Source organism: Hippocampus zosterae, chromosome 9 (assembly GCF_025434085.1).
Source record: "Hippocampus zosterae strain Florida chromosome 9, ASM2543408v3, whole genome shotgun sequence".
In the NCBI taxonomy this organism is placed as follows: domain Eukaryota; kingdom Metazoa; phylum Chordata; class Actinopteri; order Syngnathiformes; family Syngnathidae; genus Hippocampus; species Hippocampus zosterae.
In genome coordinates this window covers 3,826,903-3,844,014 of record NC_067459.1, presented here as the reverse complement: position 1 = coordinate 3,844,014, position 17,112 = coordinate 3,826,903, and the positions used below count along the sequence as shown (strand labels likewise).

The following is a 17,112-nucleotide window of genomic DNA, read 5'->3' as shown; positions in this document are numbered from 1 at the left end:
ATCAGGGAAGGGTGGGCGTGTATACATACATATATGGAGAGGGAGAGAGAGGGAGAGAGAGGACAGACAAGCTAGTCCGCCAATGGTGAAGGGTGGGCGTGTAAGTGGACGCCTCAAGCCAGTACCAACACTTGTATAGAGTGTGGCAATGTGCTTTGTTGCAAAACAACTCCGGTTTTGGTTTCTAAGAACCCCTGAAAATAAATTCGACAAAAAGACACGCACGCCTACGAAGCTCAGTTCAAACTTAAAGCCACCTGTTATGCTTTTGGCATGCGTGCCCATCTCACAGCAGCGGTGAAAAAAAAAAGTCAAGCAAATAAACTCTGAGCTTGCCGTTATTCCCGGAGGCTTGACTAAAGAACTCCAACCGCTGGACATTGGCATCAACCGGGTGTTCAAAGTAAAGTTGCAAACGGCATGGGAACAATGGATGATCGGTGGCAAACACAACTTTACAAAGAGTGAGAGGCAGCGCTTGGCGAGTTACGCCACAATACGCAACAACGAGAGGGAACGCGGCGTTTTTGATGGATTACGGTACTTGCACAATTGTTCAATTCTTTCTACACACACACACGCGCTGCCACCATGTTTCGCTCTGTTCTTTACTTTCAAATGTGGGAAAGCTTCACACGAGAGAAATGTTGACTTTGCTGTTGCTACTCCTTCTTTCCGCTCGGCAATGCGTAGCAACTCACACTAGCATGTGATGCATTCAATGACAACTGAGATGTGCAGTCCTCTGCTTCTGATACAGAGGATGAGAACTTTGATGGATTTCTGGGTGATGATTGATCGAAAAACGTGAGAACATTGTACGATGGCTAAATAAAATACACCCGAACTCAGTTCTGCTTTCGTTGCCTTTTTAAAAACGTGTTTTTATCTTATTTGTATGTCTTGGCATGCTACCGTATGCTTCAAGCTAACGTGTTAGAGTGCGCGCATGCATGCCGTATGTTTAAGCTGGCGTATGTTTTACCACTGTAAAACTGCGGCTATTCGTACGATGCGTCCTGTGTATGTGTAAAATACAGAAATGTCACGCATTAATGAGACTGCGGCCATTAGTACGATGCGTCGAATAGTCGTGAAAATACGGTACTTAAATTCCTTCACTTGGGGCAAGATCTGCTCCCCGTCCCAGAGGGGGCACTCCACCCTTTTCTGACTGAGGACCATTGTTTCAGATTTGGAGGTGCTGATTTTCATCCCAACCGCTTCACACTCTGCTGTGAAACACTCTAGTGAGAGTTGGAGAGCCCTGCATTAAGGAGCCAACAGTACCACATCATCTGCAAATAGCAGAGATGTAATACTGAGGCCACCAAAATGGATCCTCTCACCGCTTCGGCTGCGCCGAGAAATTCTGTCCATATAGGTTATGAACAGAATCGACGACAAGGGGCAGCCTTGGTGGAGTCCTACCCTCACTGGAAATTATTCCGACTTACTGACGGCAATGCGAACCAAACTCTGACATCGGTGGTATAGTGACCGAACCGCCCGTATCAGGGGGTTTGGTACCCCATACCCACGAAGCACGTCCCACAGAACTCCCCGAGGGACACAGTCAAACGCCTTCTCCAAGTCGACAAAACACATGTAGACTGGTTGGGCGAATTCCCACATACCCTCGAGGACCCTGCTAAGGGTGTAGAATTGGTCCACTGTTACACTGCTGGGACGAAAACCACACGGTTCCTTTTCGATCTGAGGCTTGACTTCCTGACGGACTCTCCTCTCCAGCACCCATGAATAGACCTTACCAGGGAGGCTGAGGAGTGTGATGCCTCTGTAGTTGGAACACACCCTCCGGTCCCCCTTTTAAAAAAGAGAGACCACCACCCCAGTCTGTCAATCCAGAGGCACTCTCGCCGCTGACCACACGATGTTGCAGAGGCGTGTCAACCAGGACAGCCCCACAACATCCAGAGCCTTGAGGAACTCCGGACGGATCTCATCCACCCCTGGGGCCTTGTCAGCGAGGAGCTTTTTAACCACATCGGTGACTTCGACCACAGAGATAGGGGAGCTCACCTCAGAGTCCCCAGACTCTGCTTCCTTCAAGGAAGGCAGCACGTGCTGGTTGAGTTGAGGAGGTCTTCGAAGTACTCCGCCCACCGGCTCACAACGTCCCGAGTCGAGGTCAACAGCGCTCCATCCCCACGGTACACAGTTAGTGGTGCACTTTTTCCCCCTTCTGAGACGTCCGATGGTGGACCAGGATTTCTTCGAAGCCGTCCGAAAGTCGGATTTCCATGGCCTCACTGAACTCTTCCCACGCCGAGTTCTTGCCTCTGCGACCACCGAAACAAGCATTCCGCTTGGTCAGTCGATACCCGTCAGCTGCATCTGGGGTCCCACAGCCCATAAAGGCCTGATAGGACTCCTTCTTCAGCTTGACGGCATCCCTTACTGCTGGTGTCCACCAGCGAGTACGGGGGTTGCCCCCACGACAGGCACCAACCACTTTACGGCCACAACTCAGATTGGCCGCCTCAACAATAGAGGCACGGAACATGGTCCACTCGGACTCAATGTCCCCCACCTCCTCCGGGACATGGGAAAAGCTCTGTCGGAGGTGGGAGTTGAAACTCCTTCTGACGGGATTCCGCCAGACACTCCCAACAAACCCTCACGTTTGGGTCTGCCAAGTGCACATATGGAGACCCCTATGTTTGAACAAGGTGTTCGTTATGGAGAATCCGTGATGAGCACAGAAGTCCAATAACGAAACACCACTCGAGTTCTGATCGGGGTGGCCATTCCTCCTAATCACGCCCCTCCAGGTCTCACCGTCGTTGCCCACGTGAGCATTGAAGTCCCCCAGCAGAACAAGGGAGTCCCCAGCAGGAGTACTCTCCAGCAAACCCTCCAAGGACTACACAAAAGGTGGGTACGCTGAACTGCTGTTGGGTGCGTACGCACAAACAACAGTCAGGACCCATGCCCCCACCCAAAGGGGAAGGGAGGCAACCATCTCGTCTACCGGTGTGAAATATGCCCACACCTGCTTTGCGCCTCTCACCGTGGGCAACTCCAGAGTGGAATATTGTCCAACCCCAGGCTGTGTGTGGATGTAAGTCCAACTATATCCAGCCGGAACTTTTCTATCTCGCACACCAGCTCAGGCTCCTTCCCTGCAAGAGAGGTGACCTAGAGCTAGCTTCTGCAGCCGAGGATCGGACCGCCAGGGTGTCGGCCTTTGGCTACCGCCCAGCTCACACTGCACCCGACTCCTTTGGCCCCTCCCGTGGGTGGTGAGCCCATGAGAAGGGGTACCTACGTTGTCTCTTCGGGCTGAGCCCGGCCGGGCCCGATGGGTGCAGGCCCGGCTACCTGGCACTTGCCAACGAGCCCCACCCCTAGGCCTGGCTTCAGAGGGGGGCCCCGGTGACCCACGTTTGCGCAAGGGAAACTGGATTTCATTTATTTTATTCTTCATAAGGGGGGTTGTGAGCCGTGCTTTGTCTGGTCCGTCACCTAGGACCTGTTTGTCATGGGTGACCCTGCCAGGGACATATAGCCCCAGGCAACTTAGTTCCTCGGATCATTGGGACGGTAAAGGGTCCTTCTCAAAAAAATTGCATATTGTGATAAAGTTCATTATTTTCTGAAATGTATGGATAAACATTAGACTTTCATATATTTTAGATCCATTACACACAACCGAAGTCGTTCAAGCCGTTTATTGTTTTAATATTGATCATTTTGGCAAAAATATAGGAAAAAACTAAAATCCCCATCTCAAAAACATTTGCATATTTCATCCGACCAATTTTTTTGAAAAGTTGTTTTTTTAAAAAAAAAAGTCTTTATGACAAAAAACAAGTCAACCGTCAAATAATTATGTTCAGTTATGGACTCAATACTTGGTCGAGAATCCTTCTGCAAAAATGACTACTTCAATGCGGTGTGGCATGGAGGCAATCAGCCTGTGGCACTGCTGATGTTACACTGCGGATGCTTCGATAGCGCCTTCAGCTCATCCACAGTGTTGGGTCTGGTGTCTCTCAACTACTTCTTCACAATATCCCCCAGATTCTCTTTGGGGCTCAGGTCAGGAGAGTTGGCAGGCCAATTGAGCAGTAATACCGTGGTCACTAAATCATTTACCAGTGGTCTTGACACTGTGAGTAGGTGCCAGGTCGTGCTGAAAAATGAAATCTTCATCTTCAAGCTTTTCAGCAGATGAAGTGCTCGAAAATCTCCCGATATCTAGCTGCACTGACCCTGCCTTTGATGAAAGAGTGGACCAATACCAGGAGCAGACATTGCACCCCAGACCATCACGGACTGGGTACTTGACACTGGATTTGAGGCATTTTGGCATTTTCTTTTCCCCAGTCTTCCTCCAGACTCTGGCACCTTGATTTCCGAATGACATGCAAACTTTGCTTTCATCCGAAAAAAGTACTTTGGACCATTGAGCAAAAGTCCAGTGCTGCTTCTCTGTAGCCCAGGTCAGCCGCTTCTGCCGCTGTTTCTGGTTCAAAAGTGGCTTGACCTGGGGAATGCGGCACCTGAAGCCCATTTCCGGCACATGACTGTGCACAGTGGTTTTGGATGCTTCGACCGGACTCAGTCCACTGCTTCCACAGGTTCCCCTAGGTCAGGAATCGGGCCTTCTTGACAATCTTCTCACCTCTTCTGGTTGTGCAGCATTTTCTGACACACATTTTCCTTCCCACTGAGTGAGGTGCCTTGATACAGTACCCTGGGAACAGCCTATTTGCTGTGTCTCACCCTCTTATTTGAGGGTGTCTATGGTGGCCTTCTGGACAGCAGTCAGGACAACAGTCTTACCCATGATTGCGGTGTTGAGCCATAGAACCAGGCTGGGAGTTTTTAAAAGCCTCAGGAATCATTTGTGGGTGTTTTGAGTTCACTCGTTGATTCAGATGATTAGGTTAATAGCTCCTTTCGAGCAGTGTTTTTCAATCTTTTTCAAGCCAAGGCATATTCATTTCATTGAAAAAATCCCGTGGCACACCACTAGCTGAAAATGTGGAAAAAATATTATTTTAACAATTAAGTGTTATATTGTCATTATAAGCGTTTTTTAACATTGAAAAATAATGCTATATTATAACCTTGAATAGAATCAAATCCACATCAATTCAATATTTTATAATCTTTCATATTTATTCTCACTCTGTGTGATAAATGGTTTGGATGAACACAGATCTGATATTCTGGCAGCAATCGATAAAACACACACAAAGTTCTTCCTCTGTGACTCTGAGTCTTTCTGTTTTTAGTTTTTACAGCAGTCAGGCTATTATTTCTTCAGCCGCTTCTGGCCAGAACATCTCATAATGGCTTTGCAGGCGGGAAATATTAATTGCTCTGCCACTGGGACTTTTTTGATTTAGCCACATGTTCAGCGACATAGTAACTTGATTTCAAGGCTCTCGCATTTAGCTTTGCGGTTTTTTTTTCATGCACGTTGCTTGTTTCTCGACAAAGGGCAGCCTTGGCGGAGTCCTACCCCCACTGGAAACGATTCCGACTTACTGCCGGCAATGCGAACCAAACTCTGACATCGGTGGTATAGTGACCGAACAGCCCATATCAGGGGGTTCGGTACCCCATACCCACGAAGCACCCCCCACAGAACTCACCGAGGGACACGGTCAAACGCAGATTCTGTTCATAACCTTTATGGACAGAATTTCTAGGCGCAGCCGAAGCGTTGAGGGGGTCCGTTTTGGGGGCCTCAGTATTGCATCCCTGCTTTTTGCAGATGATGTGGTGCTGTTGGCTCCTTCAAACGGGGCTCTCCAACTCTCACTGGAGCGTTTCGCAGCCGAGTGTGAAGCGGTTGGGATGAAAATCAGCATCTCCAAATCTGAAACCATGGTCCTCAGTCGGAAAAGGGTGGAGTGCCCCCTCCGGGTCGGGGAGGAGATCTTACCCCAAGTGGAGGAGTTCAAGTATCTTGGGGTCTTGTTCACGAGTGGGGGTAGGAGGGAGCGGGAGATCGACAGGTGGATCGGTGCAGCGTCTGCTGTGATGCGGACGTTGTATCGGTCTGTCGTGGTGAAGAAGCTGAGCCAAAAGGCGAAGCTCTCAATTTACCGGTCGATCTACGTCCCAACCCTCACCTATGGTCACGAGCTATGGGTCGTGACCGAAAGAACGAGGTCCCGGATACAAGCAGCTGAAATGAGTTTTCTCCGCAGGGTGTCCGGGCTCTCCCTTAGAGATAAGGTGAGAAGCTCAGTCATCCGGGAGGGGCTCAGAGTCAAACCGCTTCTCCTCCACATCGAGAGGAGCCAGATGAGGTGGCTTGGGCATCTGATTCGGATGCCTCCTGAGCGCCTCCCCGGTGAGGTGTTCCGGTCATGTCCCACCGGGAGGAGACCCTGAAGAAGACCCAGGACACGCTGGAGAGACTATGTCACCCAGCTTGCCTGGGAACGACTCGGGATCCCCCAGGGAGAGCTGGAAGAAGTAGCTAGGGAGAGGGAAGTCTGGGCTTCCCTGCTAAAGCTGTTGCCCCCGCGACCCGGCCCCGGATAAGCGGTAGATGATGGATGGATGGATGGATGGATGGATGGATGGATGATGGATGGATGGATGGGTTGCTTGTTTCTCTGTATGTTCACGCAGATGAACAAAATACTCCACATTGTTGTTTCGAAGTGAAGGGTGTTTTGTTTGGATATCGAGTTTAAGATCACTTGGGATCATAGCGCTGTTGGAGAGCTTTTCGCCACATATTGTACCAAGTACAACGGAGTCGGTGCCGTTGCCTCTCCGGTCAAAGTAAATCTAAATGAAAGATACATTTTGTTGTATTGCCTCGCGCCGGAAACTTTGCCTGTCTCGAAGTACAAGGCAATATGGTAGCTGCTGCTACTACCTACCGGTATGGAAGAGTACTACATGATTACTCTTGTCAGGCAATAGACCGCACAGGTATACATATTGGATAATTTCCCACGGCACACCTGACAATATCTCAAACAAATATTTTCAAACCCTGTGCCGCGGCACACATGTGTACCTTTTCATGGTATGCAAATGTTTTTGAGATAGTAATTTGGTGTTTTTCTGAGCCGTATGCCAAAATCATCAGTATTAAAACAATAAAAGACCTCAAATATTTCAGTTGGTGTGCAATAAATCTATGAAATATATGAAAGTTGAATTTTCATCATTACATTATGGAAATTAATGAACTTTATCACAATCTGCAAATTTTTTTAAAAGGACCTGAATATCAGATAAGTTGTGAAGTGGTGACCAAAATGTGTTTTTTTTGGGTCACTTTTGTGTTTGTAATGCTTTAGTAACGGGCAGTAATTACATGCGGATTTTTGCTCCCTGCTCCCCTCCACTGCAATTCAAATCCAAAGCACGCATTTTACGCACCCGAAACTACTGTCACAGCCACAGCACACCTCACCACTGTCATCTTATATAACTAATATATCTTATATACTTCATGATTATTTGCTCAAAACAACCAAGTGCACCAGTTTGAACATGATTTGCAAAATATAGTATTTTGTTTTTAGTCACGTTTAATATAATTTGGACACATCTGCTCGCATTCGCATAGCTTCAATTGCAATGTCACCGGAGCAACTGGCAAGTTGTGATTTGCCACCACCATCTGGCCCACTAAATTCCTATGTTGTATGACAACCAATCACTTTTTCTTCACCCGTTTCTCTCACCAACACAATCACTATTCTCTCTCTCCAGCTCATTCCAGGATGCCTCTCTCTTCTAGTTCCTGTCCTACCTGTGGGGTGCAATTACTAATAACAGGAAACCTAACACCCTTGATTTCAAGCTCAAGTCACATCTCTTGATCTGACATTCTCACCCCACCCCTTTTATCCCGACACTCACCTTGATAGACGTCATCCATGGCTGCAAAATCAGCGATTGGCTCATCAGCCTGAGATAACACAGTAGCATGAAAATGTGTTTCAATGTCATTTTCTGAACAATTCATGTGGAACACAAACTAAAGCGCAATTGAATAGCATACAGGGTGACCTGATGACTTGCGTGTTGTTTACCTTTAGAGAGATGATACTCTCTGGGATGACGCCCAAACTTCCCAATGTGGCTGAGTCGTCAGTCAGATCTTTCCCATCAATGGAGAGGTTTTGGTCAAACGGTGCCACAGAGAAGGCATGCATTATCTAATGAGTTGCAAGAACAACAAATGAAATACGGTTTGCTTGCTACATTACAGTTAGTATTAACTCATTCACTCCCAATGACTTTTTAAACGTCTTTTCAGACTTGGTCCAGAATTGGCTGGTACTGAATGAGTTAAATGTGTATTGTAAATTAATGATCCCAAAGTAGGAGATCACAATGCTCAAGATTCAGGATAATCCAGATGTTTTTTTTCCCCCCCGAATACTTTTTTTTTTTTTTAAATAAATACGTTCAATGACTCTCAGTGGTGGCCTTACCTGAATTTTCAGCTCTTTGAGGGTCTGATTTGCAGACACAATGAGGGCTTTTTCACCTCTGAGTTTCCGGTGCCGAGTGCTTCTCCTGATGCCACAGAGTTTAGTGTTGTTGGTTTCTGGAGAAGCAGCTCCTTCTGGAGTGCTGCCGTCACTTAGTTTAAGCCGCTTTGAGCCATCTTCTGACTGGTAAAAAAAATATCAATAACAAGACTGAATATGTGAATACAAATCATATAACTACAGCGGACCCTTGCAAATTTGCGGTTTGGCACCCATTAATTCACATATTTGTGGACCCCCTCAATCCCCCCGTTGGAGTGGCGGGGGCGTGTTGGTCATACAGTCAAACCTCGGTTTTCGAGCATCTCTGTTCTCGACCAAATTGGTTTTCAAGCAAAAATTTCCATTTTTTTATGCCTCTGATTACGACCGAAAATGGGTTTTCAACCAAACTGAGTGCAATTGAATGTGCCACTTGACTCCTCTCGACTTCCTGACACTAGGAAGTGATGCTTCCTCTGGTAGACGAGGCAGTGACACTTCCTCGTGTAGCATTCCATTGTGAGTAGACGTGTTCAATAAAGATTTATTTTTTCTAAAAGCGTGGTTTCGGTTTTCGAACAGCCTTCAAGAACGGACAATGGTCGAAAACTGAGATATGACTGTATTTTGTCTTGTAAAAACCTTATTTCAAAATATATTATTTTCTATCAAAATTCAACAGACAAAACACCATCATGAAAGTGATTTTTGCAAATTGATTAAAAATAAAAAAACAAAGAACTCACAAACACAAGTATTCCCCACTGCCTTTGCCATGAGCCTGTTCTTACTGATCATGAAATGTTATAAAATAAAAAAGCAGGTCACCTTTAACCTACGGTAACGCGTGACCTCAATCATCCAGAAGTTGTTAGCGGTCAGCAGTCTGCAATTGCAACTTGCGATCAATGCTGTTGCGCTATATCTTATATTGTTATTATTCTCATTCGGGGTTTGTTACATGTACGATTCACCGAGGGCACTGGCAAAGAATGGGAATCTGGAGGGCCGAGAGAAACATTTTTAATTGGTACACGTGAGCTATGATATATAGACGCTGCAAAAGTGCGTCCTTTGCCTCTGCGTCAGGTCTATACTCAGGTAGGCAGTGATTTCCTTTTCACAAACTGTTGTGTCTACTTTATTTTTCTGTTTAGTTCATCTTAGGTGCCCTTATGGCTGTTGCTCATCATTGCACGCGTGTGTAAGTGCGTGCAGATGCGCACATATGGTCCTGGGTCAATCGTGGGAGGGTGGTTGATCTTTGGTCCAAAAATGGTTGGGCACCCCTGAACTAGAAGAGTTCCAGCATTCTTCTGTGGATGAAGAAGCCGTCTGATGAAACAAAGTTTTAAAATGGGAGTTTGCATTTTTCAAATTTTCGATACATTTGCCTCAATGATAAATAAAATGACTTGTATCAAAGTGTAATCATTGGGTGTTGTGCAAAGGCGTTTGACCTTCGACCCTGGCATAGTCACGCTTCGACCACTGAGGATTCTAAACATTTTTTAATATTGAAAATGTTTTTAATATATTTGTTTCTTTTCCTCAACCCCCCACACCCCCTTTATGGCTAATGTACAGTATATTGAATGTTTATCTGTGTTTTCTGAAGAATCTTTGGGGGTTTGGAAATATATTTTTTTTCCTTTCAGATGTGCTTCAATCTGCCATTGGCAACTGTTTAAAAGTGCAATGGATTAATCTAACATGTTCAGTACATATCCAAGATATTTTTTAATGTTTGATCGATCCAAAATAAGCCTTAGAATCTTTAAGTACTCTTGTAGACTAATTTTGTCTTGTCAAACCAAAACACTAGCTTTGGGGTGATAAAACACATGTTAAATTCTACTTCTGGGAAAAAAAAAATGAGATGAAGATTGATCACTCCAGCACACACGAGAGCACTGAATTCATACTGCGACAAGCGCTGCAGCTCTGACTGTCACTGCCACCAGTCGTTGAGTACTGTATTGCTAAACAACATCAATGGTGCTTCGTTTACCTGGCTGAAGTCTGGATCTCTCTCACCAGCTACCTTTGGTTGCTCTTCCTTCTCCTCCTCTGCCTCAGAGCTGCTGGCGTTCAGCTCAGGAACAGCTTCTTTAATCATCTTTTGAAAACGCAAAATCAAGTGTCATTTCGATGTCCAATAATGTTTGGACTCATCAACCACTGAATTTAAAATCTCTGGATTTGTCATACCCGTTTGTCTTCTATGATTTTGCGGATGTAAATTGTGGCTTGGGTGTACTCTCTGAGGTCTTTCTGCTGCTGGAAAAGGAAGCCCTCTCTGCACTCCCAGCAGAGATCTGAAAATATCAATACAAATAGGCAAGCAACACAACGTGAATAATGATGACAATAATGGTAAAAAAATAAAAAATAAAAGCTCTAAATCGCAAATGAAATTGTAAATGATATTTACAAGGTCGGCTTTGTGTTCAATTAAATAGGCCTCTGTGTCACACTGAGTAGCAGGACCTGAGATCAGATCATTGTCACCTCAGTATTCATATTTTTTGTGGAATTTGTTTGGTGGTATGCCCTGAGATTTGTCTCATCTAAAATGGGTGCCTTGACTCCAATACTATGCTTCAGTTGCAGCAAAGTGTACATGCAGTTTTTCTTCCATAACATACATAGCTTGTTCCTAATATCATCATGCAACAGGTGAATGAGAAGTCGCTCTGTGAAACTAAAGCATACTAAAAACTGTTCTCTTACCAGGATGAGTGGTGTATTTAGTGGTGGGACCCGTGGGTGTGGTCTGTTTGACGCAGTTGATGGAGATGGACTGGTCCACAATGAAGAGTTTGCTGATTACCTCCCATTCACTGGGCCAGAGCAGAACAATGCTATGCAGGACAAACCAAACAGCATGAGCTCACATTCAGGTTGATCATGACACATTTCTAGGGGTTTAAAAGTTAGTTGTAAATAATACAACTTGTATAGAACATCAGCAAAACAAAGAAACACTTCATGCTTGTATGAGAATGTTACAATAGCTCATACCGAAGAGTGGTACCACTGTCACTGATATAGTACAAATATCGGGATAATACATATAAAATACAAGAAACAAAAAAATGATCGTCATGTCACGATGTACAGTATCGAAATGTCCATCTTACTGTTCATGCACTAAGGTGAATGTTGATGTGGCAATCTACAGACTGTTCTACTATCACCAAAGGACACCTACTGATACAATCCTTGCCAAAAATGGCAAGAAATGTTGGAATTCTGCTCTCTGAAAACATATTTTTTTCTACTCTACAAAAACAAAATAGAGAAGAGGAGACACTCGATATACAGCACTACACCAACACTCTCCAGCTGAAAATTGCCAGTTTTGGCACTTTGGAGAAAATAAATCCTTACTTAGATCTGAACGGGCAGTAAATCTAGCAACGAAGTCACGTGGAAACACTGGAGAGCAAAATTGTACGAAGGGAATATACAAATCGATCTGGGTTGAGTGGAGAAACATCATAGACCAGCATAGTTTTGTTGTTTTCGTGCTGGTCTTACTGGTGACTCAGCCAATCTTTCAGTAACTTGGCAACCCACTCTGAAGTGAGCCACAGCCGCCCAGCAGGGCCAACCTATTGCTGGGGCCCTGCCAGGAGCTGGGGTAACTGGTAACCAGCTGGAGTCTTGCCAACGTCACCAACGACTAGCAGGGCAACTACAGCATTTCGATCTTGCTTTGCTTCTGTGAGTAGAGCGCGTTGCCTTGTGACCAAAGCTTTGGCTGTCCGAATCTTCAACAATCTATGGCGTTGTTTTGCTTTTGCTGCTGGTGTCCAGCATGATAACACAAATGACCCATTCTGGTCTGTGGTGTTTTGTTTTGTTTTGTTTTGTTTTTTTGCAGGATTGGTAGCGTCATGTGAGGCGCCGTGCCGGCTAGAAGCAGAGACAAAGAAAACAAGGGCAACAGCTCAATATTACCCATTTAAGGCAGTTAAAAACAAATATACAGGTCTGTTTAAGCCATTGGGCAGAGAGAGGAAACATTTTATTTTCCAGGACAACGCAAGCTAGTGTTGACTTCCGGGTAGAGTGAACGCTGGCGCGTTTTTGGCTGCCGCTGCTCTCCCACAAACTTTTGTGTTTTACGGTGTTTTTACGCTCGATTGTTTTACTGTTTCGCATGGAATCACGATCATCATCTCACAGTCATTCCACCCAGCCCCCATTCAGGCCTGTCTCGCACTCTCAACTATCTTCGACTGTTTCGTCCCGGCGTCTCAGCGTCCTACCTGTCAACCTGTCGCTCCTCCATCGACCTGTCAAGGGTCTGCTCCAGTACTCGTTGGCCGAGCTCCTTCGGCTCCGCTTCCAATGGCTGGGCCCTCCTCCTGCTCTACACCGGCTCCCGGACATCGTTCGCTTTCCTTCCCGGAAATATATTCATCGTGGGTCTCGTCGGGGCTTCTGCCTCAACCGATCCAACACCATCGTCTCCTTCTGGTCTTCCTCCCGTCGGCCATCCAGAAACGCCGGCCGATCCATCGACCATCGTGCGTTAGCCGGCTTGGCTAGGTCGGCTAACGGCCCCCGCAGCAGCGAGACTGCCGCCGTCAACTTCGGGCTACTTAACATCCGTTCGCTTACTGGGAAGGGTAATCTCATTCAAGATATCCTCACGGACCGTAAGCTTGACATTCTCTGCTTGAATGAAACCTGGCAAACTCCCGGGGACTTCTCACAGTTGAACGATTCCACTCCCCCGGGATTTGTTTACATTTCCAAGCCCCGCGATTCTGGTCGCGGAGGAGGTCTCGCGATAGTATACCGCGAGAAGTGGAAAGTACTTTCGGTTTCTCTCCCGCCACTTTCCTCCTTTGAATGCCTTGCCTGTCAAATATCCGGACCTATCCCCACGATTATTGCCACAGTGTACCGCTCCCCCAAACCCCACCGCGACTTTTTAAATGAAGTGTCTACTGTCCTCACCCATCTCTCCTCTCTGTCACCAAATGTAATAATCCTGGGAGATTTTAATATACATATGGACAACACTGCTCTTCCTCTCACCATTGACTTCACTTCTTCAATTAACAGTCTTGGTTTTGATCAATTTGTAGATTTTCCCACACACATCAAAGGTCACACCCTGGATCTGATCTGCTGCTCTGGTATTTCCCCCTCCAACTGTACTGCTGACGAACTTCCAATAACGGACCACTTCCTTATCTCATTCAACATTACACTCCAGCTCTCAACTGCCAAATCACCCCGGACCATTGTTTACCGTAATATTAAAGACATTAACATTGACTCTCTCACTGCATGGCTGACCACCCTGACTCCGGACATTGACTCCACTCCTGATGATTTGGTTTTCCAATACAACTCTGGTCTCACCAGCATCCTCAATACTCTCGCCCCTGTCAAGTCCCGCTCTGTCCTTTTTACTCGGTCTGCCCCTTGGTTCACCCCTCATCTACGTTCCTTGAAATCCCAAACCCGGCAGCTTGAGAGACTTTATAGGAAAACCGGCCTCACTGCTCACAAGGACATCTATGCAGCTCAGCTATCCCTCTACAAGGACTCCATCTCTCAAGCAAAATCACATTACTACTCCGGACTCATCTGCTCCAATGCTGGAAATACTAAGACTCTCTTTTCCCTTTGGAACAGAATCACTCAACCTCCTGACTCCCTACCACCTCACTTTTATTCTCGTGACACCTGCAATGCACTTCTCCTCTTTTTCAATGAAAAAATCAACAGAATCCACCAGCATCTGGGCTCCTCTGTACCTTTCCCCTCATCTGAACCTCTCACCCCTTGCAAACTGTTCTCTTCTTTTGAACTCCCCCATCTCTCATTAATTTCAGACCTCATCATTAAATCCAAGACTTCCTCCTGTCAGCTCGATCCCCTCCCTACAGTTCTGGTCAAATCCTGCCTACCCTCTCTGCTTCCCTTCATCTCAGCCATTATCCATTCCTCTCTGTCGACTGGAATTGTTCCTGTGCTCTTCAAAACTGCAGCTGTCACACCAATCCTGAAAAAAACTGGTTCAGATCCCAATGACTTCAATAACCTACGCCCCATTTCCCATCTTCCCTTCATCTCGAAAATTCTGGAGAAAACTGTCGCCTCTCAGATCCACTCCCACCTTACCGACAATAGTCTTTATGAACAATTCCAGTCCGGCTTCCGTCCCCGTCACAGTACTGAAACAGCCCTCATAAAAATCACAAACGATCTTCTCATGGCAGCAGACTCTGGCCTTATCTCCATCCTCATCCTCCTTGACCTGAGTGCAGCCTTCGACACAATCTCTCACCCCATCCTCCTCAATCGACTCTCTACCATAGGCATCACCAACACCCCTCTACATTGGTTCCACTCATATCTCACTGGCCGCTCTCAGTTCATTCAAGTTGATTCTTTTACTTCACAATCCCTCCCCGTTTCTTCTGGTGTTCCCCAGGGTTCTGTCCTCGGTCCGCTCCTCTTCATTGTCTACCTCCTTCCACTCGGAAACATTTTCCGCAAATTTGGCTTACACTTTCACTGCTTTGCGGATGACACCCAGCTCTATCTCTCCAGCAAACCCGACGCTTCTCTCCCACCCTCGTCCCTCTCTCACTGTCTCTCAGAAATCAAATCTTGGTTCACCCACAATTTCCTCAAGCTAAACAGCAATAAAACTGAACTCCTACTCGTCGGTACCAAATCCACTCTAAACAAAGCCGACAGTTTCTCCCTCACAATTGATAATGCCACTATATCTCCTTCCCCCCAGGTGAAGAGTCTGGGTGTCATCCTTGACAGTTCACTATCCTTTCACTCCCACATCAATAACATTACCCGGTCCGCTCATTTCCACCTTCGCAATATAAACCGCCTCCGTCCCTCACTCACTCCGCACACCACCGCTATCCTTGTTCACAGTCTCGTCACTTCCCGTATTGACTACTGCAACTCACTCCTCTTCGGTGTCCATCAAAAATTCCTCCATAAACTTCAACTTGTTCAGAATTCAGCAGCCCGGATCATCACGAGAACCCCCTCCTTCCATCATATCACCCCCATCCTCCGACAGCTCCACTGGCTTCCTGTCAAACTTAGAATCAACTTCAAAATACTTCTCTATACATTCAAAGCCATCCATAACCTTGCGCCCCCCTATCTGTCAGATCTTCTTCAAATCTCCATTCCCTCTCGCTCACTCAGGTCCTCATCCTCCCTCCACCTTTTTCTACCCTCTGCCCGTCTCAGTACAATGGGGTGCAGAGCCTTCAGTCGCTCTGCCCCCAAACTCTGGAACTCACTTCCTCCCAACATTCGTAATATTGACTCTCTTTCCTTATTCAAAACCCAGCTCAAAACCCACCTATTCAGACTTGCCTACCCGCCTTAAATCTTTCTTTCTTTATTTATTATTTTATCTGTGTTTTACTATTGGTCTTGGCTGTACAGTGTCCTTGAGTGTTGTGAAAGGCGCTTACAAATGTGATGTATTATTATTATTATTATAAGCTCTTTGACATTTTACTTTTTTTTGGTCATTTTCCATTACTGGAAATTGGTCAATCATTGCGTAGAAACCCTGATTTTGCCGTCATGCTGTATGCAAGTGGAATAAGATGCCAACAAAAGTGAAGCTAGCCCCAAGTGTAAATGCTTTTAAATCCAGGGTAAAAACTATGCTTTTTGTTTCCCCATACTTTTGTTTTAAGTCTTTCAAACATTTTAAATCAATGTCACTGTCAGCTATTTTAGAAAGCTCCTTTTTTTCTCTTTACTTTGCCTTTAAATCTTTTGTTTGTAAATGCAATTAATTGTTTTGTCCTGTCCATTTCTTAATTAGTTAGCTATTTTTATTCTCTGCTTTGGATTTGAATGTCTGTAGTTGTTTGTTTGTAAGTTCTTTCAAGTGTTGTGCTTTTAGCTGTGTGCCGTACATTGTGTATGAAATGTGCTAAACAAATAAAACTGCTTTATAGTGCCCCTGATGGGACAAACAAAGTTGCAACAACTTTAACTCTCGTTCTCCTATTTTCCAGCCTAATCTTTTCTTCCTTCCTGTGATATGGTGAATTTAGGTTGTTTTGAATTGTTTCCAAGCGTCTCTGGGGTCACATCATAAATTTGCCCGATCTCCCAAAGTCTGGTGTTAAGATTTGTGCCACAATTACAAACACGTAATGGGAGATTTTAGAAACATTTTTTTTTCACAAAATGTGTTTTTTTCACTGACCCAAAATGTTATTCCTGTAAATGTATATTTTCTGTCAGTTTTTGTCCACATGCTCGCTCAAAATGTTTATTTATCCTTGTTTAAGATAAGTCAAATGCTTGCATTACTTATTGGAACTCACTGTTGTGCATCTCCGTTGATCAGGGAGTCATAGGTGAACATGAATCCTCCATGTGGACATACAAGGAGGTTGTTGCCCACACTGGACACTGGGGAGGATTTAGTGGGTCTTCTGTCAGTAAAAAAGAAGGACAGATAGATACATTAATCATCTCGTCAGGAAAATTAAATTGAAAAAGAACATACTACATAAATGGACCAAGCACGTACTCCATATGCAACTCAACCTTCCTCTTTGTCACTCACAATTGTTACGAGTACACA

General features: G+C 45.6%; 1 protein-coding gene across 2 annotated transcripts in view; it reads right to left on the bottom strand.

Moving 5' to 3' along the window:
• Nucleotides 1-17,112, bottom strand: part of usp48 (ubiquitin specific peptidase 48) — a 56,023-nt gene that overhangs the window by 4,287 nt on the left and 34,624 nt on the right. The window contains exons 20-26 of one of the 2 annotated variants that reach the window (XM_052075076.1): nt 16,850-16,960; nt 11,226-11,356; nt 10,704-10,810; nt 10,504-10,611; nt 8,451-8,633; nt 8,046-8,171; nt 7,873-7,921 (exon numbers count right to left, since the gene is read on the bottom strand). In XM_052075076.1, the coding sequence (XP_051931036.1) occupies nt 7,873-7,921; nt 8,046-8,171; nt 8,451-8,633; nt 10,504-10,611; nt 10,704-10,810; nt 11,226-11,356; nt 16,850-16,960 (815 nt within the window). Of the gene's footprint in view, nt 1-7,872; nt 7,922-8,045; nt 8,172-8,450; nt 8,634-8,762; nt 9,828-10,503; nt 10,612-10,703; nt 10,811-11,225; nt 11,357-16,849; nt 16,961-17,112 lie in introns of those variants that run through there. The other variant, XM_052075077.1, reaches the window with a different exon arrangement.